The following is a 16,526-nucleotide window of genomic DNA, read 5'->3' on the forward strand; positions in this document are numbered from 1 at the left end:
TATACCTTATTTATTAGTTTGTGTATATATCAAGGAGTTTGCATAAACCAAAAGATATTTTATTTCATCCTCTGGCCATTTTACAAAATATAATTTATTTACATACAATACTGTTCCATTCAGACTAATTTGGTTGGATTAACATGACCTATTTACCATGACAGGCATCATCTTGATGTCTTGCAACCGTGTTTTATTTTAACTTCTTGGAATCTTTTTTCGAAATGCGGTGACCGTTTAAGAAGCCAAGGTTATGCAGTATACTGATACTTTTGAAGTGGTTGTCACTCTGAAAGTTTCACCATTGGAAATATGTGGATCTGTGTATGAGATCCAGCACTGAAGTGTGTGAGTGTGAGGGTCAGGACATTTAGCAACATGAGATTAGGACACCCAGAACTGGACAAGCATTTTCACAGTGTACATGTTTAGTGGCTGACATTAGTGTTAGAGCAACTGTCTTATCTGGGTTATGTGTATCTGGGTAAATCATCTTCAGAAAATAGGACGGGTGGTTCTAAGGCTATATAGGAGAGCCTTATGCAAAACTATTTTTAATATAAGCCAAACTATGCATTGCACCGTGACGTTTCATTCTTGTTCAGTTGATCAAATTAACTTGCATAAACATAAAACAGAGTGAAGCTTTTGTTCTCTGGTTTTATGGAAATGCATGACATTGTCTGGGCCTAATCCCACCACAGGTAGTACAAGTAAGGCTTGTTATATTGTCTGTTTCATATTTACTGTGACTTTTATTTACTTTCATATTTACTGTGAAGGATATGTTATCTGATTCAGAACGTGAGATGGAACATAATGCAAACAAATAGTTTAGCCATCAAAGCCATCCATTTAACTCAATTGTAACCAGAATCAACAACATCAACAAAAACACCCACCCATCAGTACCACTATGATTATGATGGATAGTGGAGAATGTAACTTAATTAATGGCTATGCACTTTCTTCATTCTGAAAAACTGAAGGACAGTAGGACGTCAGTTTCTACATTTATGTGTGTTAGTATGTACAGTATGTGTGTACATGAATGCCTCCTAAAAGGAGCCAAAGAGCCATAATGCCATGCCATATATAACTTCCTAATGGTTTCCTTCAATCTGTTTTCTCTCTTTTTCTTTGATACAGAATTGCCTGAGGATGGTAAGACACACAAATCCTTTAGCATGTATTGTCTATGACATATACATGAAAAAAAAAAAAATATTTTATCTGTCATGCAAAAGGAAATTGTGTACATGTCTTTCACATCCCAGTGCAGATCCTAATGTGATAGTTCACACAAAACATATAATTCTGTCATCATTTTCTCACCCTCAGAAAATAACTTAAAAAGTATATTTCGGAAAGACACTAAGGTGAACAAAAGAAATGACAGAATTGTTATTTTTGGGTGAACTGTCAGTTTATGGATCTGGAAGGGTTGAAAGGTGAGCGTCAATAGTTGTTTGTTTTGTTAGATGGTGCTAAATGTTTTTTTAAAGGGAAGCTTTACCCCAGGCTGCTTACATGTCAATATGGATAGCAAGTATTCATGAATGATTCACTGTTTTCAGCATCTTTTCAGTCCTGGTTGACTATAGCCTGTCTTAGTGTCCATTAATGTGGGCTTTCAGCAGTTCATATCAGTTTACATTGTTTCTCTGACTCTGCCGGTAGAACATGTCCCAGGAGAAGAGCCTCAGATGTCTCAGATAAGTGGGCTGCTTGTGGAGAAGCCTCAGAGTGTCACTGCCGTTAAAGGTGAGATTCTGAACTGTCCGTAGCTGCACTTCTGAATTCACTCCAAGATTTGTGTGCTGTACAATGCCTTTCCAAGCTCCTAGTCTGCACATTAATGGTGTTTTTCTAGAGACTGCGTCTGCAGGTTCAGTTGTTACGCCAGTAGGGGATGACTGTCCTTCTAACTGAGTTGTTGAATTATTCTCTTAGTCAATTTATTCAGAACACTTATTCATTTAAGAATGATAAGGTGACTGCATTTATGAATGAGTCGTTGAATCATTTACTTAACCATTTAGTTCAAAACACTGATTAGTTCAGGGATGAAGCAAGCGCTTGTCATTGTGGGTGGGTCATTGATTAAAGCTGCAGTCGGTAACTTTTGACGCTCTAGCGGTTAATAAACAGAACTGCTTGCGTCTTGCGGAAGAACATTGTAGCCGGAGCTACTTCTCTCTGCTTATGTCTATGAAGAATCACAAAGGTACTGGGTTACTCCGCCGCGGTACCCCCGAAGCAATCTAAAATAGTCCGAATATAAACACTTATTGTAAACCTAGTGATTCAGGAAAAGCTAAAAACACGGTTTGGAAAATGGATTTATGGTGTACTTGCTTATTATATAAATTTTTCTACATTTTGAACACAAACAAAGTTACGGACCGCAGCTCTGATTGGTTGTTTCTTACCGGGAGTGGTCCGTAACTGCAAATGGCAATAGGACCACTGGGAGGAGCCAGAGGAGCTTGATTTTTTTCACAGATTATCTGTCTCATATTCTACTGTCAAGACAATGACAGGTTTAATAAATATGTAAAAAATATTTTTTTTTACAAAAGTTCCCTACAGCACCTTTAATTCATTCAATTGATTTGCTTCAATGCACTGCTTTTTTCAGGAATGAAACAAGCTAATTTAATTTTTTTTTAAACTAATCATAAACAGCAAACAACAGTTAACACACAGTAAACATAAACAAAAGTTAGTTCTGGAAACAAACGCCACTATTGTGTGTTGCTTGTGTCTGTAATGTAACTTCTTATTTATTGAACTGTAAGTAATCAAAAAGATGTTAAATCACTGTGCTCAATCAATGCCTTGGGTGTGTAGATCAATGATATTACGTTAAAATCATAACGGCTTCAAATAGAAAATGCAGGATCCTCACTCACTTGTATATTTCTTAATGATTTATGGGTTTATTTATTTTTAATTATAGTAAAAGCACAAATGGATCATTCTGTTCTTTTTGTATAATAAAAAGTCTAGAAATCATTAAGACGTGTACAAGTGAGGGCAGATCCTATAATTTTTCACATGAACTGTGAGAATACAAGCAATATCAGAAACACAATTGTGCTAGGAATATGCTATATTCATAACAATAGCACTCTTTTATTGTGTGATGTTGCTTAACTCATAAATATATACTCATAAATCATGGCATATCGAAATAATGGCATACATGTTTATTCATGTCTTTGTATTTGTAACAGGGAAAAATGTCACATTTGTGGCTAAGGTGGACTCCTCTCAGATGCTGAGGAAGCCTACCATGAAGTGGCTAAAGGGGAAATGGATGGATCTGGGCAGCAAGGCTGGAAAACACCTCCAATTCAAAGAAACCTATGATAGGAACACTAAGGTGTGTGAAGAACAGTGCGTTTTAATTGAGATTTGTTCAGTACAGATCAGAGTTCATACTGATGTTTCTTGATGGCAGATATACACCTATGAGATGACCATAGTTAAGGTTGTGGATGGAGATGCAGGAGGTTATCGTTGTGAGGTCACGTCCAAAGACAAGTGTGACAGCTGCACTTTTGAAATCTCCGTCGAAGGTAGGACAATTAAAAGAACATTTGACATATTCTGATGTACAAATTGATTCACAAGCTCTCGTCTTATCACTGAATGAGGCTAATAATTAGAGTTTGAAACACCTGATGTACCTCATTTATAATGCATATAATGTAGTTTTCAGATGAATTAAGTCAGTTAACACACTGGGTATGTGTGTGTGCACAATTTACTCTAAGTCTACAGCTGATTCATTATTCAGTAGGTATTTAGCTGATTAGATCCTCTCCTGTTAGTTTCGCAGCACTTAGTAAATCACCACTACACATTTATTGGCTTTGACGGTAATCAGATTGTGAAGCAAATCAAATACACACAGTTTCACATCATCATCATCATGTTTTTCATCTTCTCCTTCAGCCGCTGAAGAGACGCAACAAACAAACATCTTGGAGGCGTTCAAACGATCGTAAGTTTGTTTGTGTGTCTGTGTCTCTGATTCATTAGTAACTGATAGATGTCTTGATTTCACCTTGTTTTAACACACTCCAAAGATGTTTATCTCTGTTTGGAGGGATTTTTATTTTTATTGTCAGTGTGACTTTATGTTTAGATACGGCTTTAGGTGTGCATAAAGTTGGTCGACCGTGATTTTGCCAAGTAAGACATGTTCCTGGATCAACATCATTTGATGATCCTGGATCAACATTATGTCCAAAAATATAGACTTAACCCAATCCCTACCCCTAAACCTAACCCTAACCATAATTTATTCCTAAAATCAGTGGGAAATGATAACTGATTAACAAGGGTGCAGAAGCACCTACCCCTGATTGTAAGCTTAAAACAGATATTTCTTGAAAAGTTATATCTCAATTCTGATTGGTTAATGGGAATGTTGTTCCAGGATCAACAAGGATGTTGATCCAAGAACATGCTGTACTCGGTGAAATCACAGTCGCCGCATAAAGTTAGTGCTCATGCTCCTCGTGGTCATACAAGCAAGATTGTATGATACTCTTGCATATCACTGGAGGAGTCTGTTGCCAAAAGCTGCTCCACTGAGCAGTAATAACCTCATGGACTGATTGAGAGATGTTTTTCCTCGCGTCTGAGAGTTTGACTCCAGGTCCAGCTCCGGGAAGTCTTTGTTTAGCCCTAGGACTGAGCCAGGCTCCTTGATCTACTCCTTGAAACTTTATTCATAAGAATGTATAACAGTAAGCGTCTGCTATGTGAGTTTATAGAAAGCTATATAGTAAACAGTTTTGATTAAAAACATGATGCACTCCTAATGATTTATTTTCCCTTTTCTTTTTAATGACCTCCTGTCATCTATAGGGGAGATGCGGGAGAGGATGCAGGTGAACTGGACTTCAGTGGTTTACTCAAGAAAAGGTTTGGAAGATGTTCTACACCCTCCATGTTTTTTCTCGTCTCAGTCTGGGGTCTGAGAAATTGGGATGAGCCAATTACTCAAATATGCATGCATTTTTAATGATACAACAGAGCAGCCTCGTTAATATCAGCATGCTCGGTTATGAGTAAGTCATAGAAACTTATTAGTAGAATTTGAAGGAAGCACAACATGACGTGGGGTCCCTAGAACTCAACATAAAAACAGGCAACCAAATATGACGATTAACCATATTTTTTGATTCCATGTGCCTCAGAGAGAGGAAGCAGAAGGATGAGCCTGAGATAGATGTGGATGTGTGGGAGATCCTGAAAAATGCCAAGCCATGTGACTATGAGAAGATCGCCTTTGAGTATGGCATCACTGATCTCAGGGGCATGCTCAAAAGACTTAAGAAGATGAAGAAAGTGGAGCCCAAAAAGAGCGATGGTGAGACACATGACAGATGTACCAAGTCATAGTTCCTCACACACACACACACACACACAAACACATGCATATGAAGGATTCAAATATAACCGTAATATGTAATTTTGTTAATAAACCAAGCAAAATAGATTTAAAGAAAAATTGGTGGACGAGTATTGTAATGGACTGAGTATGTTAGTGCTGTTTCTGTTTTAAGCTTTCCTAAAGAAGTTGGATCCTGCTTATTCTGTGGAGAAAGGAAAGAAAATACAGCTTAGTGTGGAGCTGGCTGACCCCAACGCTCAAGTCAAATGGCTGAAAAATGGACAGGAGATCAAACCTTCAGCCAAGTATGACGCTTTGTATTTGTGTTTAAAAGCACTGCAATAAATGGTTTTACATAGCACTTGAGAGGTCCACTGGTCATCACTGATGACCCCTATTGATGGTTGATGCTCGATGCCTTACATGAGGTTTGTGTTGAATTTCTCTCTTTCTGTTAGATATATCTTTGAGAGTGTGGGTGGTATCCGTAAGCTCACTATTAACAAGTGCACCCTCGCTGATGATGCCGCGTATGAATGTGTGGTAGGAGAGGAGAAGAGTTTCACTGAGGTCTTTGTCCAAGGTACACTTTCATTATCACCATCTTTATCATCATCAACATCAGTGGCATCATTAGCACGCAGACCTTTTTGTAATTCCATTCGTTCGTTCTGCTTATCTGTCACTGTCCTGTCTGTCCCTGAGAGCTAGCCATCTGCCTATTGATTATTTTAAAACTCTGTCTATGCTGTCCGTGCTTTTTAAGTTTTTTTTTTTTTTTTTATCTGTCTCTTGTTTAAATTCTTGTACCTTTTTTGTCTTATTTATTCATGGATACGTGGCATCATAGCTGCCATCAGCCCCAGAAGCTCTTCTGAACTTTGATGAAAATGTTGCTCCTTCTAAAATGTTTGATTGTATTAACCACTTATTGGTGTGTTTATATGAACAGAACCACCTGTCACCATCACTAAGATGTTGGATGACGTCCATGTGGTGGTTGGGGAGAAGGTGGAGTTTGAGGTTGAAGTGTCTGATGAGGGAGCCAATGTGAAATGGTGAGATACTGCACCAAGCAGGCAACACTTATCTTATATGTTTATGTCAAAAAACACAAAATCCTATTAGCCTTTAATAAATGCAACATTTAGTTTCAGATTATGAATCTTTCTCTGTCATTACCTCTCTCTGTTTAAATGACTAATGTGGCTGAGCACTATCTGTGACTGCTTGTGCTTTTCTGCATTTCTGCTCATGTTCAGACAAGCAGATGGAAAAATTTCCAGTCTTATACTCTTCATGATTTTTTTTTTTTTTTGATTTGAGGTTTTAGGATATACTTTAATTTACATGCTAAATAAATGATAAAAGCTCTAGTAGGATCAATTTTCACTATACAGCTACAATATCATACCTATCTGTCTTTGAAGATTGTTTTCTGCTGTATCAAAGGCCTGGACACACTAGCTTTTCTCTTGCTCTACATCTTTTCATCCTGTTTTTTCTCTTTGTACACACCTCACTCTTTTTTATTTAATCTTCAGTAATCTTGGCACAGATTGCCTTCCTCAGTTTCTTATGAACATTAATTCCATCTTTGTGCCTCTCTGTCTCGCTCTCCGTCTGTCTCACTTCATCTCTCTCAGGATGAAGGATGGAGTGGAACTGAGCCGAGATGGAAAGTATCGCTTTAAGAAAGATGGGACAAAGCACTGGCTCATCATCAATGAGGCAACCACAGAGGACATTGGGACATACCATGTATTCACTAGTGGAGGGGAGTCCAAGGGAGAACTGGAAGTGGAAGGTACCTAGTTTGATAAAGTAAAATGACAATTCTCCCTTCTTGGTCTTTCCACCATTTAGCTGTTATTTCAATTAAGTTTCTGTATTTATTTTTAAGATTAATGGACTCATTGTCCTTCTTTCTCTTCTTTTTTTCTCTATGATAGAGAAGGAACTGGAGGTTTTGCAGAGTATAGCTGATCTGACACTGAAGGCAGCAGAACAGGCTGTCTTTAAGTGTGAAGTGTCAGATGAGAAAGTGACTGGCAAGTGGTTTAAAGATGGGGTGGAGGTCATTCCCAGCAACCGCATCAAAATGACACACATTGGCAGGTATAGCGGTCCACTTACAGCCACCTTTATTGATTCATGCATAAGCAGGATCACCTCGTCCTTGTTTCACCAATATTACTCTATTCCAGGACACTAAAATCGATTAGTCATCAGTATCCATTATGATCTTTCTTGTTGAAAGAACTGTAGTCTTTCAGTAGTGTATTCATCGCTTTTGGGGTAAAAAATAAAGTAGCATACACTTCTTATGTTGTGGCAACATTTTTAATCCTGGTATCCCAGGACTCACAAACTGGTGATAGATGATGTGAAGCCTGAAGATGCAGGAGATTACACCTTCGTACCAGATGGTTATGCTCTTTCTATTTCTGCCAAACTCAACTTCTTGGGTAAGAGAGTTTTTTTCCTTTCTTTTTTTAAATCAAATTTTAAATGTCAGCATTCACCAAGCTTTATAATCTTGTACCCACAGAGATCAAGATTGATTATGTTCCTCGTCAAGGTAAACGTCTTAACCTGCATCGACAAACCTAATATTATAGTTTACGTAAGGGTAATGTATTTTTAATTACATAATTCTTTCTTTCATCATGCAGAACCACCAAAAATCCACCTGGACACGACTGGCACCTTTGTCAACAAAAACACCATTATCGTCGTTGCAGGAAACAAGCTCCGGTTTGACGTTGACATTACAGGGGATCCCCCTCCCAGTGTGTGCTGGAGAAAAGGAGATACAGTGAGAGCTTGCTGGCAAATTGTCACATGTTCTCATCTTATATAAAGCCAACAACACAAATGGGCTTTTTCATATATCAGATTTAGTGAGAAAATGTTGTATTTCAAATTGTGTCTCTACCACCCTACCAAGTCAACCAGCTTACTCATGCTGTGGACCCCAGTGATTACGATTTTGCTAGACCCACACAAAACCAGCACTGAAATTAATGCTGGTCTTTCATTATATTCTCAAATATAACTTAGGATGGAAATCAGCTTGCTTGAAAACATGACGTTTGTATGATGCAGGAGCTCTCTGAAGCTGAAGGGCGCGTGAGAGTGGAGTCCAGGAAGAACCTGAGCTGCTTTGTGATTGAAGGGGCAGAGAGATCCGATGAGGGCCTCTATCATATCACTGTAACCAACCCAGCAGGAGAGGACAAGGCTGATGTCATGGTTAAGATTGTTGGTGAGTTTATGCATGTTACGCATCTGTAGCAGTCTCTTTCTGTGCTCATTAGCTGCTTTGTCAAATCTCTTCATTACAACTCTTCACCCTGGAACTTTTTCTGTGCTGTGTTCAGATGTGCCCGATCCACCTGAGAATGTGAAATGCACTGGAGTGGGTGAGGACAGTGCTTCTGTCCAGTGGGATCCACCCACATTTGATGGGGGAGTTCCAGTGAAAGGTAAAACAGATCCTCACCATTTGTGTATGCCTCCAACTTGACATGCACTATTACATCGTTGCAAATATTTTGTCAGTATGTCCCAGCCTTGCTTTTTTTTTTTACATACCCAGAAAATATTTAAATGTCATGAATTGTATTGATACATGTGTGGGGAACCACTTACACTTTTGGTATACTTCCAAGGCTACCTAATGGAGAGGAAGAAGAAGGGCTCGTCCAGATGGACAAAGCTGAACTTTGACATTTATGAGTCCACAACATACGAGGCTAAGAAGATGATTGAGGGTGTGTTATATGAGATGAGGGTATTTGCTGTTAACGGGATTGGCATGTCCCAGCCAAGCGCCAGCTCCAAACCCTTCATGCCCACTGGTTAGTTCCTCATCGAACTGTCTTGCTACTTTTATTTATTGCTTTTTAACTTCATTTAATATATTTCAATTCATTCAGCATTCCTTCTCTTGGTTTTCCTGCTCCTTCACAGCACCAACTAGTGAACCCACACGCCTGATGGTAGACGATGTTACAGATGGTACCTGTGCTCTAAAATGGCTTCCCCCCGAGAGAATTGGAGCCGGTGGCATCGATGGGTATATCATTGAATATTGCGTTGAGGGAGGTGAGACACATGGCTGACATAGAGTACCGTCTCAGTTAAGTAATAGTTTTTGATCATTTTTTGACATGTTTACATATGTTGTTTGTGTGCCGCTCTCTTTGCTCCTGGTGGAACTCACAGCCAGTGAGTGGGTGCAGGCCAACGAGACCCCTGTTGAGAAGAATAATTACAGGGTCAGAGGTCTGCCCGTTGGAGAGAAGATGCTGTTCAGGGTGACAGCTGTGAACATCGCTGGTCGTAGTCCTCCGGCTGTGTTGGCGCAAGCTGTTACCATTCGGGAGATTGTTGGTGCGACTTGCACACATGCATACTTGCACACAAACAGCATACAAAAGTCAAAAATTGGTGTTTGTGGAGTTTAGTCCATTTTCCAACTCCTAAAAAGTGGCAAAATTAACCTTAAGCCAAAATATATGCATTTAAAAGGTATAGTCTGTCTTAAAAAAAAAATTGGGATAAATATAGCTTAAAACAACACTGGACCTCACTTACTTCCATTGTGTGGACATTTTCCCACAAATCTCCTTAAAAGATTAGTTCACTTCCAGAATAAAAATTTCCTGACAATGGATTGGATTTCTGGACCCTGGATTTTCTCCCAAATAGGCCCACCAAAACTATAAACAGTTACTACTATCTCACAATATTACAGCAATTCTGTCACATTTATGCCAAATAACATCACAAGACCCATGGTGACCCTGCTGACAAAAACAATAGAAACATCACAGAAATTCTAATCTACAAACCATCAACGTTTAACAATTAAAACAATTAAATAACTTGTAGTGTGTGTTTTTTGGGACATTACATTAGGATTTAGTGGTTTTAACAAAATCCACCAACAGAAGGCAACCAATTACCAGTAGACACCAACAGCCACCATTACAGTTTCCATTAAAACCAATACAATTTCATTATAACCAGTAAAACCATTACAGATTATGTGATGGTTTCTATTTTAATTAATTTTTTTCAGTGGGGACTGAAATAAATGTATAGTTGTATGAACTAAAATACTTTAAATCTATAGAAAAAGAGCAGAATGCAAAATGTATAACATGACAATGAGCATAAACCTAGAATCTAGAAACCTTTGAGTATTTACATCTCTCTCTCTTTCTGTGTGTGTGTGTGTGTCATGTTAATCAGACTTATCACCTTTTAGGAGATTTAATTAACTCTATTTTCTAACTCAATAGGCCTACAGTATCTCTCAAAAGTAACCCATTGTAGAATCGCTGCTGTCTCTGAATGAACTGAATATTCATGTCAGACAACGTGAAGTAATAAATAGCAGTGAACATTCAGACTAGGGGTGTCCTGGGATTTTAATATAGTGCTCATGGGCTTTATGCTCTATAGCAGGCATGGGCAACTTTGATAGTAATGAGGGCCAGTGTTTTTTTTTCTCCTTTATACCAAGGGGCCAGATTACTAATCTAAATTCAAACACTTTTACACCGTCTTACTCAATTTCCTTTTTATTAAAGGAAATTAAAGTATTATTAATGCAATTTATTTAGAAAGATTTTATTAACTATCAACTTGTGCAGTTAAGCTAATTGAGAAGGGACACTTTGTTGTCAGTTGACAGCAATATCACCCCAACACATAAACCTCTCAATTTCATTGTCTGGCAGTTTGCAACAAACAAATGTACAGAGGTCCTATTTTTATTACAGAACATTCTCAAAACAACATAAGAGGACAGATATATTTTTAAGTAAATAAATAGTTACTCCAAATGGTACCATAAAATAAATGGGTAGCTGAAGGATTTTTAAAATAAAATTTGAGAGCTTTAAAGACCTTTTAAGACCTGCACGTCACATTTCAGCCTTTAAACAATTTTTTTTAGAAAAGGGAAGAGTCAAAAGTATCAATTATTATATTAATTTAAATAATTAGGCTATTATAAGACAATTGTTATATTAAATTACATTTTCGTTCTCTGCAAGCAAGTCAAATTTTCGGAACAGCAGAAATAGAGCAGTTGCCCCGGTAACCGCAGGCACAAATCAGTGCGCCTGACTTTGAAACGTGCAGTGCTCAAGTTTATTCAGTGACATCATAGCATTTTAAAGTTTAATCTACATACTAATCTATATTCCAATTTTTTTCTTTCTGTCCCCAAATTTAAGACCTCTAATAATTAAGACTTTACATCATTTTAGAGTTTACATGGACTTAAATTGAAACGTTTAACCCTAAGAGCATAGTTCAGTGCAAACATTTCTGTCATGCATTTTGCAAAAAAAATTTGTTTAAATGGTCAGTTTTTCATTTATTATTTGATAATTCTAGTGAATATTTTCATAAGAGTGCACGACCTGCAGACCTCCAGAACGTCTAGATGGCCAATTCGCCCCTGCCCACATGTCATCCAAAATTATTTGAAAAGAAATTACAGCTTTTCAGGAAAAGGCTCCAGGATTTTTCTCTATATAGTGGGCGGCCAACAGGTTGAAAGTCCAAATCGCATATCCAAGCTGAGGAATAAGGGGTTTATCTAGCGAAACAGTCTCTCATAAAAAAAAAAAATAATAATAATTTTTTACCACAAATGCTCATCTTACACTAGCTCGACCTCACACATTACGTAGTCACATTACAAAGGTCATGCATTACACCCTTTACACCCACTGGCTGCCATTGAATTCTACTATCTGGAGAAAAATCTTAAACAAAAACTCTAAAACTTGATTTCTTTTCGACTAAAAAAGAAAGACATGAACATCTCGAATGACATGGGGGTGAGTAAATTATCAGGATTTTTTTTTTTATTCTGGAAGTGAGAATCCTTTAAGTGATGAGAGAATGTTCAGTTTTGTGTGAACTATCCCTTTAACTACTCAGTGCAGATTTGACACAACACACTGAATGCATTGAAAGTATATAAACACCCCACTGTTGTCATTTTCCTCTCTCAAACTCCTCTCAGAGCGACCCAAAATCCGCCTCCCTCGGCAGCTTAGGACTAAGTACATCAAACGAGTGGGTGAGAAGGTCAACCTTGTCATTCCCTTCCAGGTCAGTCATGCACGTACAGTCTTCTGCTCTGTACTTGTGTAGCGCTACTTTTCCATTCAGTCGCTGCTCTTTGCAGCACTTCAAATTATCGACTTACACCATGTCAACTGCTCACAGGGCAAACCGCGTCCGGTAGTGACCTGGCTCAAAGATGGTGAACCTCTAGACACCAAGCTGGTGAATATCCGCACAAGTGATGTGGACACTATCCTGTTCATCAGGCAGGCGGCCAGAGAGCACTCTGGCCAGTACATCCTTTCCGTGCGGATTGAGAACATGGAGGACAAAGTCACTCTCGAGATCCAGATTGTAGGTTAGTGTCAATAAACTGATTTGGTTAATGTTTTAATAGGGGTGTGCACAACAACATAATTTCAACCCCTAAGGTGTGGGTTGCCTGAGCTATTAGTTTGACTAACAAGTCACAAGCATTCACCTGACCTTGGTTGCACACACTTCTTAGGGGGCCTTTACATAAGACGTCTTCTTAGTACTGTGCAACCAATTAGAACAGAATATTAGGATTTTGAGATTTGTCCACTTTTTATCATTTTGTTTAGATAAGAGCATTAGGGCAGAAACAGCAAGTGTGGAACAGGGCAAAAAAAAAAAAAAAAAAGAATTTAAGACCTTGAGCTCCCCAAAGTGCTGTTGTGTGATACGTTGGAGCACTGCCCACAAGGCTGTGTCTCTGTGAAATGTTTTTTCCAACTTGACATGCAATCATAAAAATGCATTGCTCGTAGCAGGATGCTCAAAAAGCTGATGCGATGGCTGAAGACATCCGTCACAATGAGTACGGATGTACTGGCAATGGTTTAATGGTAACGTAAAGGTGAATTTAAATACGCAGATAGTTTTACCTTGCTAACAGTCTAGAAAATAGATGTGGGGGAAAAAATAAAGTTGTGTTTAAGGGTGTTGAAAATGCTGCACATTCATTTGTGGAGATCACTCACATCAACATTATAGACATCACTATATAGGGCTATAATGCAGTGATGACAGAAAATTAAAGGATTAAACTGCACAGTTCAAAAGGTTCATTTCCCTGCGAAGTGGAGTGTGAGTCAGGTTAATTTCGTTAACCCGTGGAAAGTGTTTGAGGATCACTTTGAAAAGTGACGCTGGATTTCCAACTCCTAAACTGTCAGAAAGGTTTCATATTAAACACTTACACTTTCACTAAAATCAAGGATGTCATAGGTCAGTTCGGTTGCAGGGATTATTTTACGGGGTGTTGTTTGGATTATTCCTGGTGTTGAACGGGATTAGGATAGGATTAGGGGACACTCACTCTGTGTTCCCGCTGGGAGGTAAGCTAATGAGAGTGCAAAAACCCTTCAGATGAGCCAGACAGCCATTTAGTCACAGTTTGCTGCCAGCATCCCAGCAGCCTGCCCAGGATTAATGCCAACCGCTCCTAGCCGCAAACTCCAACTCTCTCGCTTTCAATCTTTTTATTTCGCTTGATCTCACTATCCTTACCTCGCGCTCATGTGCTTAGCCTCTTTTTTCTCTTCTCCCTCATTTTCTCCTTCTTTTATTTTATCACTCCTCTGCTCACTAACTTGTAGCTTCTTCTCCGTTTAGCGCACCTTAATTAGTCTCATGGTTAAAATTAGGACTGGTGTCAAGCTCTACAACAGTAATACCTACAGTCCTTTTTTTCTTTCCCTTTCCTTCCCGTTCTCAAAGACAAGCCTGGGCCTCCAATTGCTGTCACTGTAACTGATGTTTGGGGCTTCAATGCTGCGTTGGAGTGGAAGCCTCCAAAAGATAATGGCAACTGTGAGATCACTGGCTATACCATCCAAAAGGCTGACTTGAAAACCAAGGTAAAGAACTACAGTACTGTACCAACAGTATGTGACCACCCTTTTAATTGTAATGCCATTACAGAAGTTTGAGTGTTTCCAAAAGTTTTTAGAGGATTGTTTTCTCTCCTGCACAAAGTGAGCATAAAGACTTGTGAATCTTGAACTTGTAGTCAGGTGTGAGAAATCTTGACTAACCTACACCAAATATTTCTGGCTGTTATATACTTCAATTCAACAAATCCACACACCTGAATCCTTGTAGTCTATGTTATGGATAGATAATTAATACCCTATATGTTAATATATATTGATATGTTAATATATAACCCTATATATTAATATATATACATATATATATATATATATATATATATATATATATATATATATATATATATATATATATATATATATATATATTAATTTGAAGTATTTTTAAAAAGAATTAGCACAGAAAACCTAGCACATCAACTTTAGGTCATATCATAAACAATGGTGAATAGAGAAAGGTTTGTGTCTAGGTTTTGTACAAGGCCAATAACACCAGATGCTATTTGCGTTTGGCTGTTTAACTACAAATCTGTCTTTGGCTCATTCACCTGTTAGGAGTGGTTCACGGTTCTTGAACACAATCGCAGACCTAGTTGTACCGTGTCTGATCTGGTGATGGGGAACGAGTACACCTTCCGTGTGTTCAGCGAGAACCTCTGTGGCATGAGTGATGACGCTGGCATCAGCAAAAACACAGCTGTCATCGCCAAAACAGGTCCCAACATACTGGTGGTTTAAAAATGCATCTGAATGTTGTTTTACATGATGATTATTGCCCAAGTGCCTCTGCTGAAGCAATACTTGTAATGTGCAATCCCTTTTCCAATCTCTTTCTCTTAGGTCTTCAACAAAAACAGCAACCCTACAAGGAAAAAGATATGTGCAGCTCTCCTAAGTTCATCACACCTCTCATGGACAGGTCTGTTATCGCAGGTTACAGTGCTGCCATCAGCTGTGCTGTTCGTGGAGATCCGAAAGTAAGTGTTATTACAGTGCCTGACTATATAAACCCATTCACCCATGCATTCGCTTTTAAGCCCATTAAGCAACAATGCACTCTCTTTCTCATTCTCTTTTGTTCTCTTCCCAGCCAAAGATAATATGGATGAAAAATAAGATGATTATTGGCGAGGATCCAAAGTATCTCATGCAAAATAACCAGGGTGTGCTGACTTTAAACATCCGTAAACCAAGCTTGTTTGATGGAGGGAAGTATACATGCAAAGCCGTCAATGCCCTTGGAGAAGATGAAGTGGAGTGCAAGCTGGAGGTCCGAGGTATGACCAAAAATCTCCATCATCTCCAGTGTGTAACAATGTTTAGGGATGCACAATATATCTGTACCTTGGATTTTTAATCGTGCATGCTAATTTCATCTATTTTTATATTCAAATTAAATCACATTGACCTTTCATATTGATGCCTAAACTCACTTGTAGCTTTTAAAATGACTGAGTCAACCCTCTGTATTATTTTCTAATGTAATATTGTTTTCTTAAGTCATAACAGAAAAGGAGGAGGCGAAGAAGTAAACAAAGCCATGAAGAGACACTAAAGACGGCTGTCAGATGGCATCGTTTCAGAAAGCAATTAAAAAATAGAATTATTGATGTAGAATGAAATTGTCATTATGCTGTCTATGCATTTTTACAATTGACTCTTTACAAAAAGTACTGTGGTGATATCAGATAATAACATTGTACTCAGTGATATCCCTTGCTCGTTTACCATGTTATTTACGTGGTATTTTTTTTAAAGCATCAAACAGCTATATGGTGATACAGTAATACATCTGGCTAATATAGCAGAATTAAGTAGCTTTTCTCTCTCTCTCTGACGGTGTGTCAAATTAAAAAGCCTGAAATAAAAGCACATTAAAAATAAACAAATGTGTTGGTTTCATAGTAAGCCGTCGTAGACGTTGTCCTATATGTTTGTGAACAAAATGATATCATTCATCCCCATGTCTGCTAGCTGTTCAGGGAGAGTTAGAGAATCAGGGTCTCATTAGCATATCCCACTAGAGACTCATTTACGCACCCATCAACACTGCCCCAATTAGCTCTCTCCCACGTCATTACTGAGCAAACCAATTACGG

The 16,526-nt window shown here is 38.3% G+C and overlaps 1 protein-coding gene across 2 annotated transcripts in view; it reads left to right on the forward strand.

The window, feature by feature from the left end:
• The window catches only part of LOC113047034 (myosin-binding protein C, fast-type), a 30,548-nt gene extending 14,236 nt beyond the window's left edge, over positions 1–16,312 (forward strand). Inside the window, exons 4-30 of one of the 2 annotated variants that reach the window (XM_026208273.1) lie at positions 1,150–1,164; positions 1,681–1,764; positions 3,240–3,388; positions 3,467–3,584; positions 3,964–4,012; positions 4,885–4,941; positions 5,217–5,389; positions 5,586–5,718; positions 5,872–5,996; positions 6,366–6,471; positions 7,060–7,220; positions 7,366–7,531; positions 7,775–7,881; positions 7,965–7,994; positions 8,089–8,231; positions 8,522–8,681; positions 8,797–8,901; positions 9,088–9,276; positions 9,389–9,523; positions 9,644–9,811; positions 12,468–12,556; positions 12,674–12,869; positions 14,255–14,394; positions 14,983–15,142; positions 15,268–15,404; positions 15,518–15,704; positions 15,928–16,312. In XM_026208273.1, the coding sequence (XP_026064058.1) occupies positions 1,150–1,164; positions 1,681–1,764; positions 3,240–3,388; positions 3,467–3,584; positions 3,964–4,012; positions 4,885–4,941; positions 5,217–5,389; positions 5,586–5,718; positions 5,872–5,996; positions 6,366–6,471; positions 7,060–7,220; positions 7,366–7,531; positions 7,775–7,881; positions 7,965–7,994; positions 8,089–8,231; positions 8,522–8,681; positions 8,797–8,901; positions 9,088–9,276; positions 9,389–9,523; positions 9,644–9,811; positions 12,468–12,556; positions 12,674–12,869; positions 14,255–14,394; positions 14,983–15,142; positions 15,268–15,404; positions 15,518–15,704; positions 15,928–15,959 (3,314 nt within the window). In that variant the 3' untranslated portion in view covers positions 15,960–16,312. The remainder of the gene's footprint in view (positions 1–1,149; positions 1,165–1,680; positions 1,765–3,239; positions 3,389–3,466; positions 3,585–3,963; positions 4,013–4,884; positions 4,942–5,216; positions 5,390–5,585; positions 5,719–5,871; positions 5,997–6,365; positions 6,472–7,059; positions 7,221–7,365; positions 7,532–7,774; positions 7,882–7,964; positions 7,995–8,088; positions 8,232–8,521; positions 8,682–8,796; positions 8,902–9,087; positions 9,277–9,388; positions 9,524–9,643; positions 9,812–12,467; positions 12,557–12,673; positions 12,870–14,254; positions 14,395–14,982; positions 15,143–15,267; positions 15,405–15,517; positions 15,705–15,927) is intronic. The other variant, XM_026208274.1, reaches the window with a different exon arrangement.
• Positions 16,313–16,526: the final 214 nt, after the last annotated feature.

Source organism: Carassius auratus, chromosome 28 (genome assembly GCF_003368295.1).
Source record: "Carassius auratus strain Wakin chromosome 28, ASM336829v1, whole genome shotgun sequence".
Classification (NCBI taxonomy): Eukaryota; Metazoa; Chordata; class Actinopteri; order Cypriniformes; family Cyprinidae; genus Carassius; species Carassius auratus.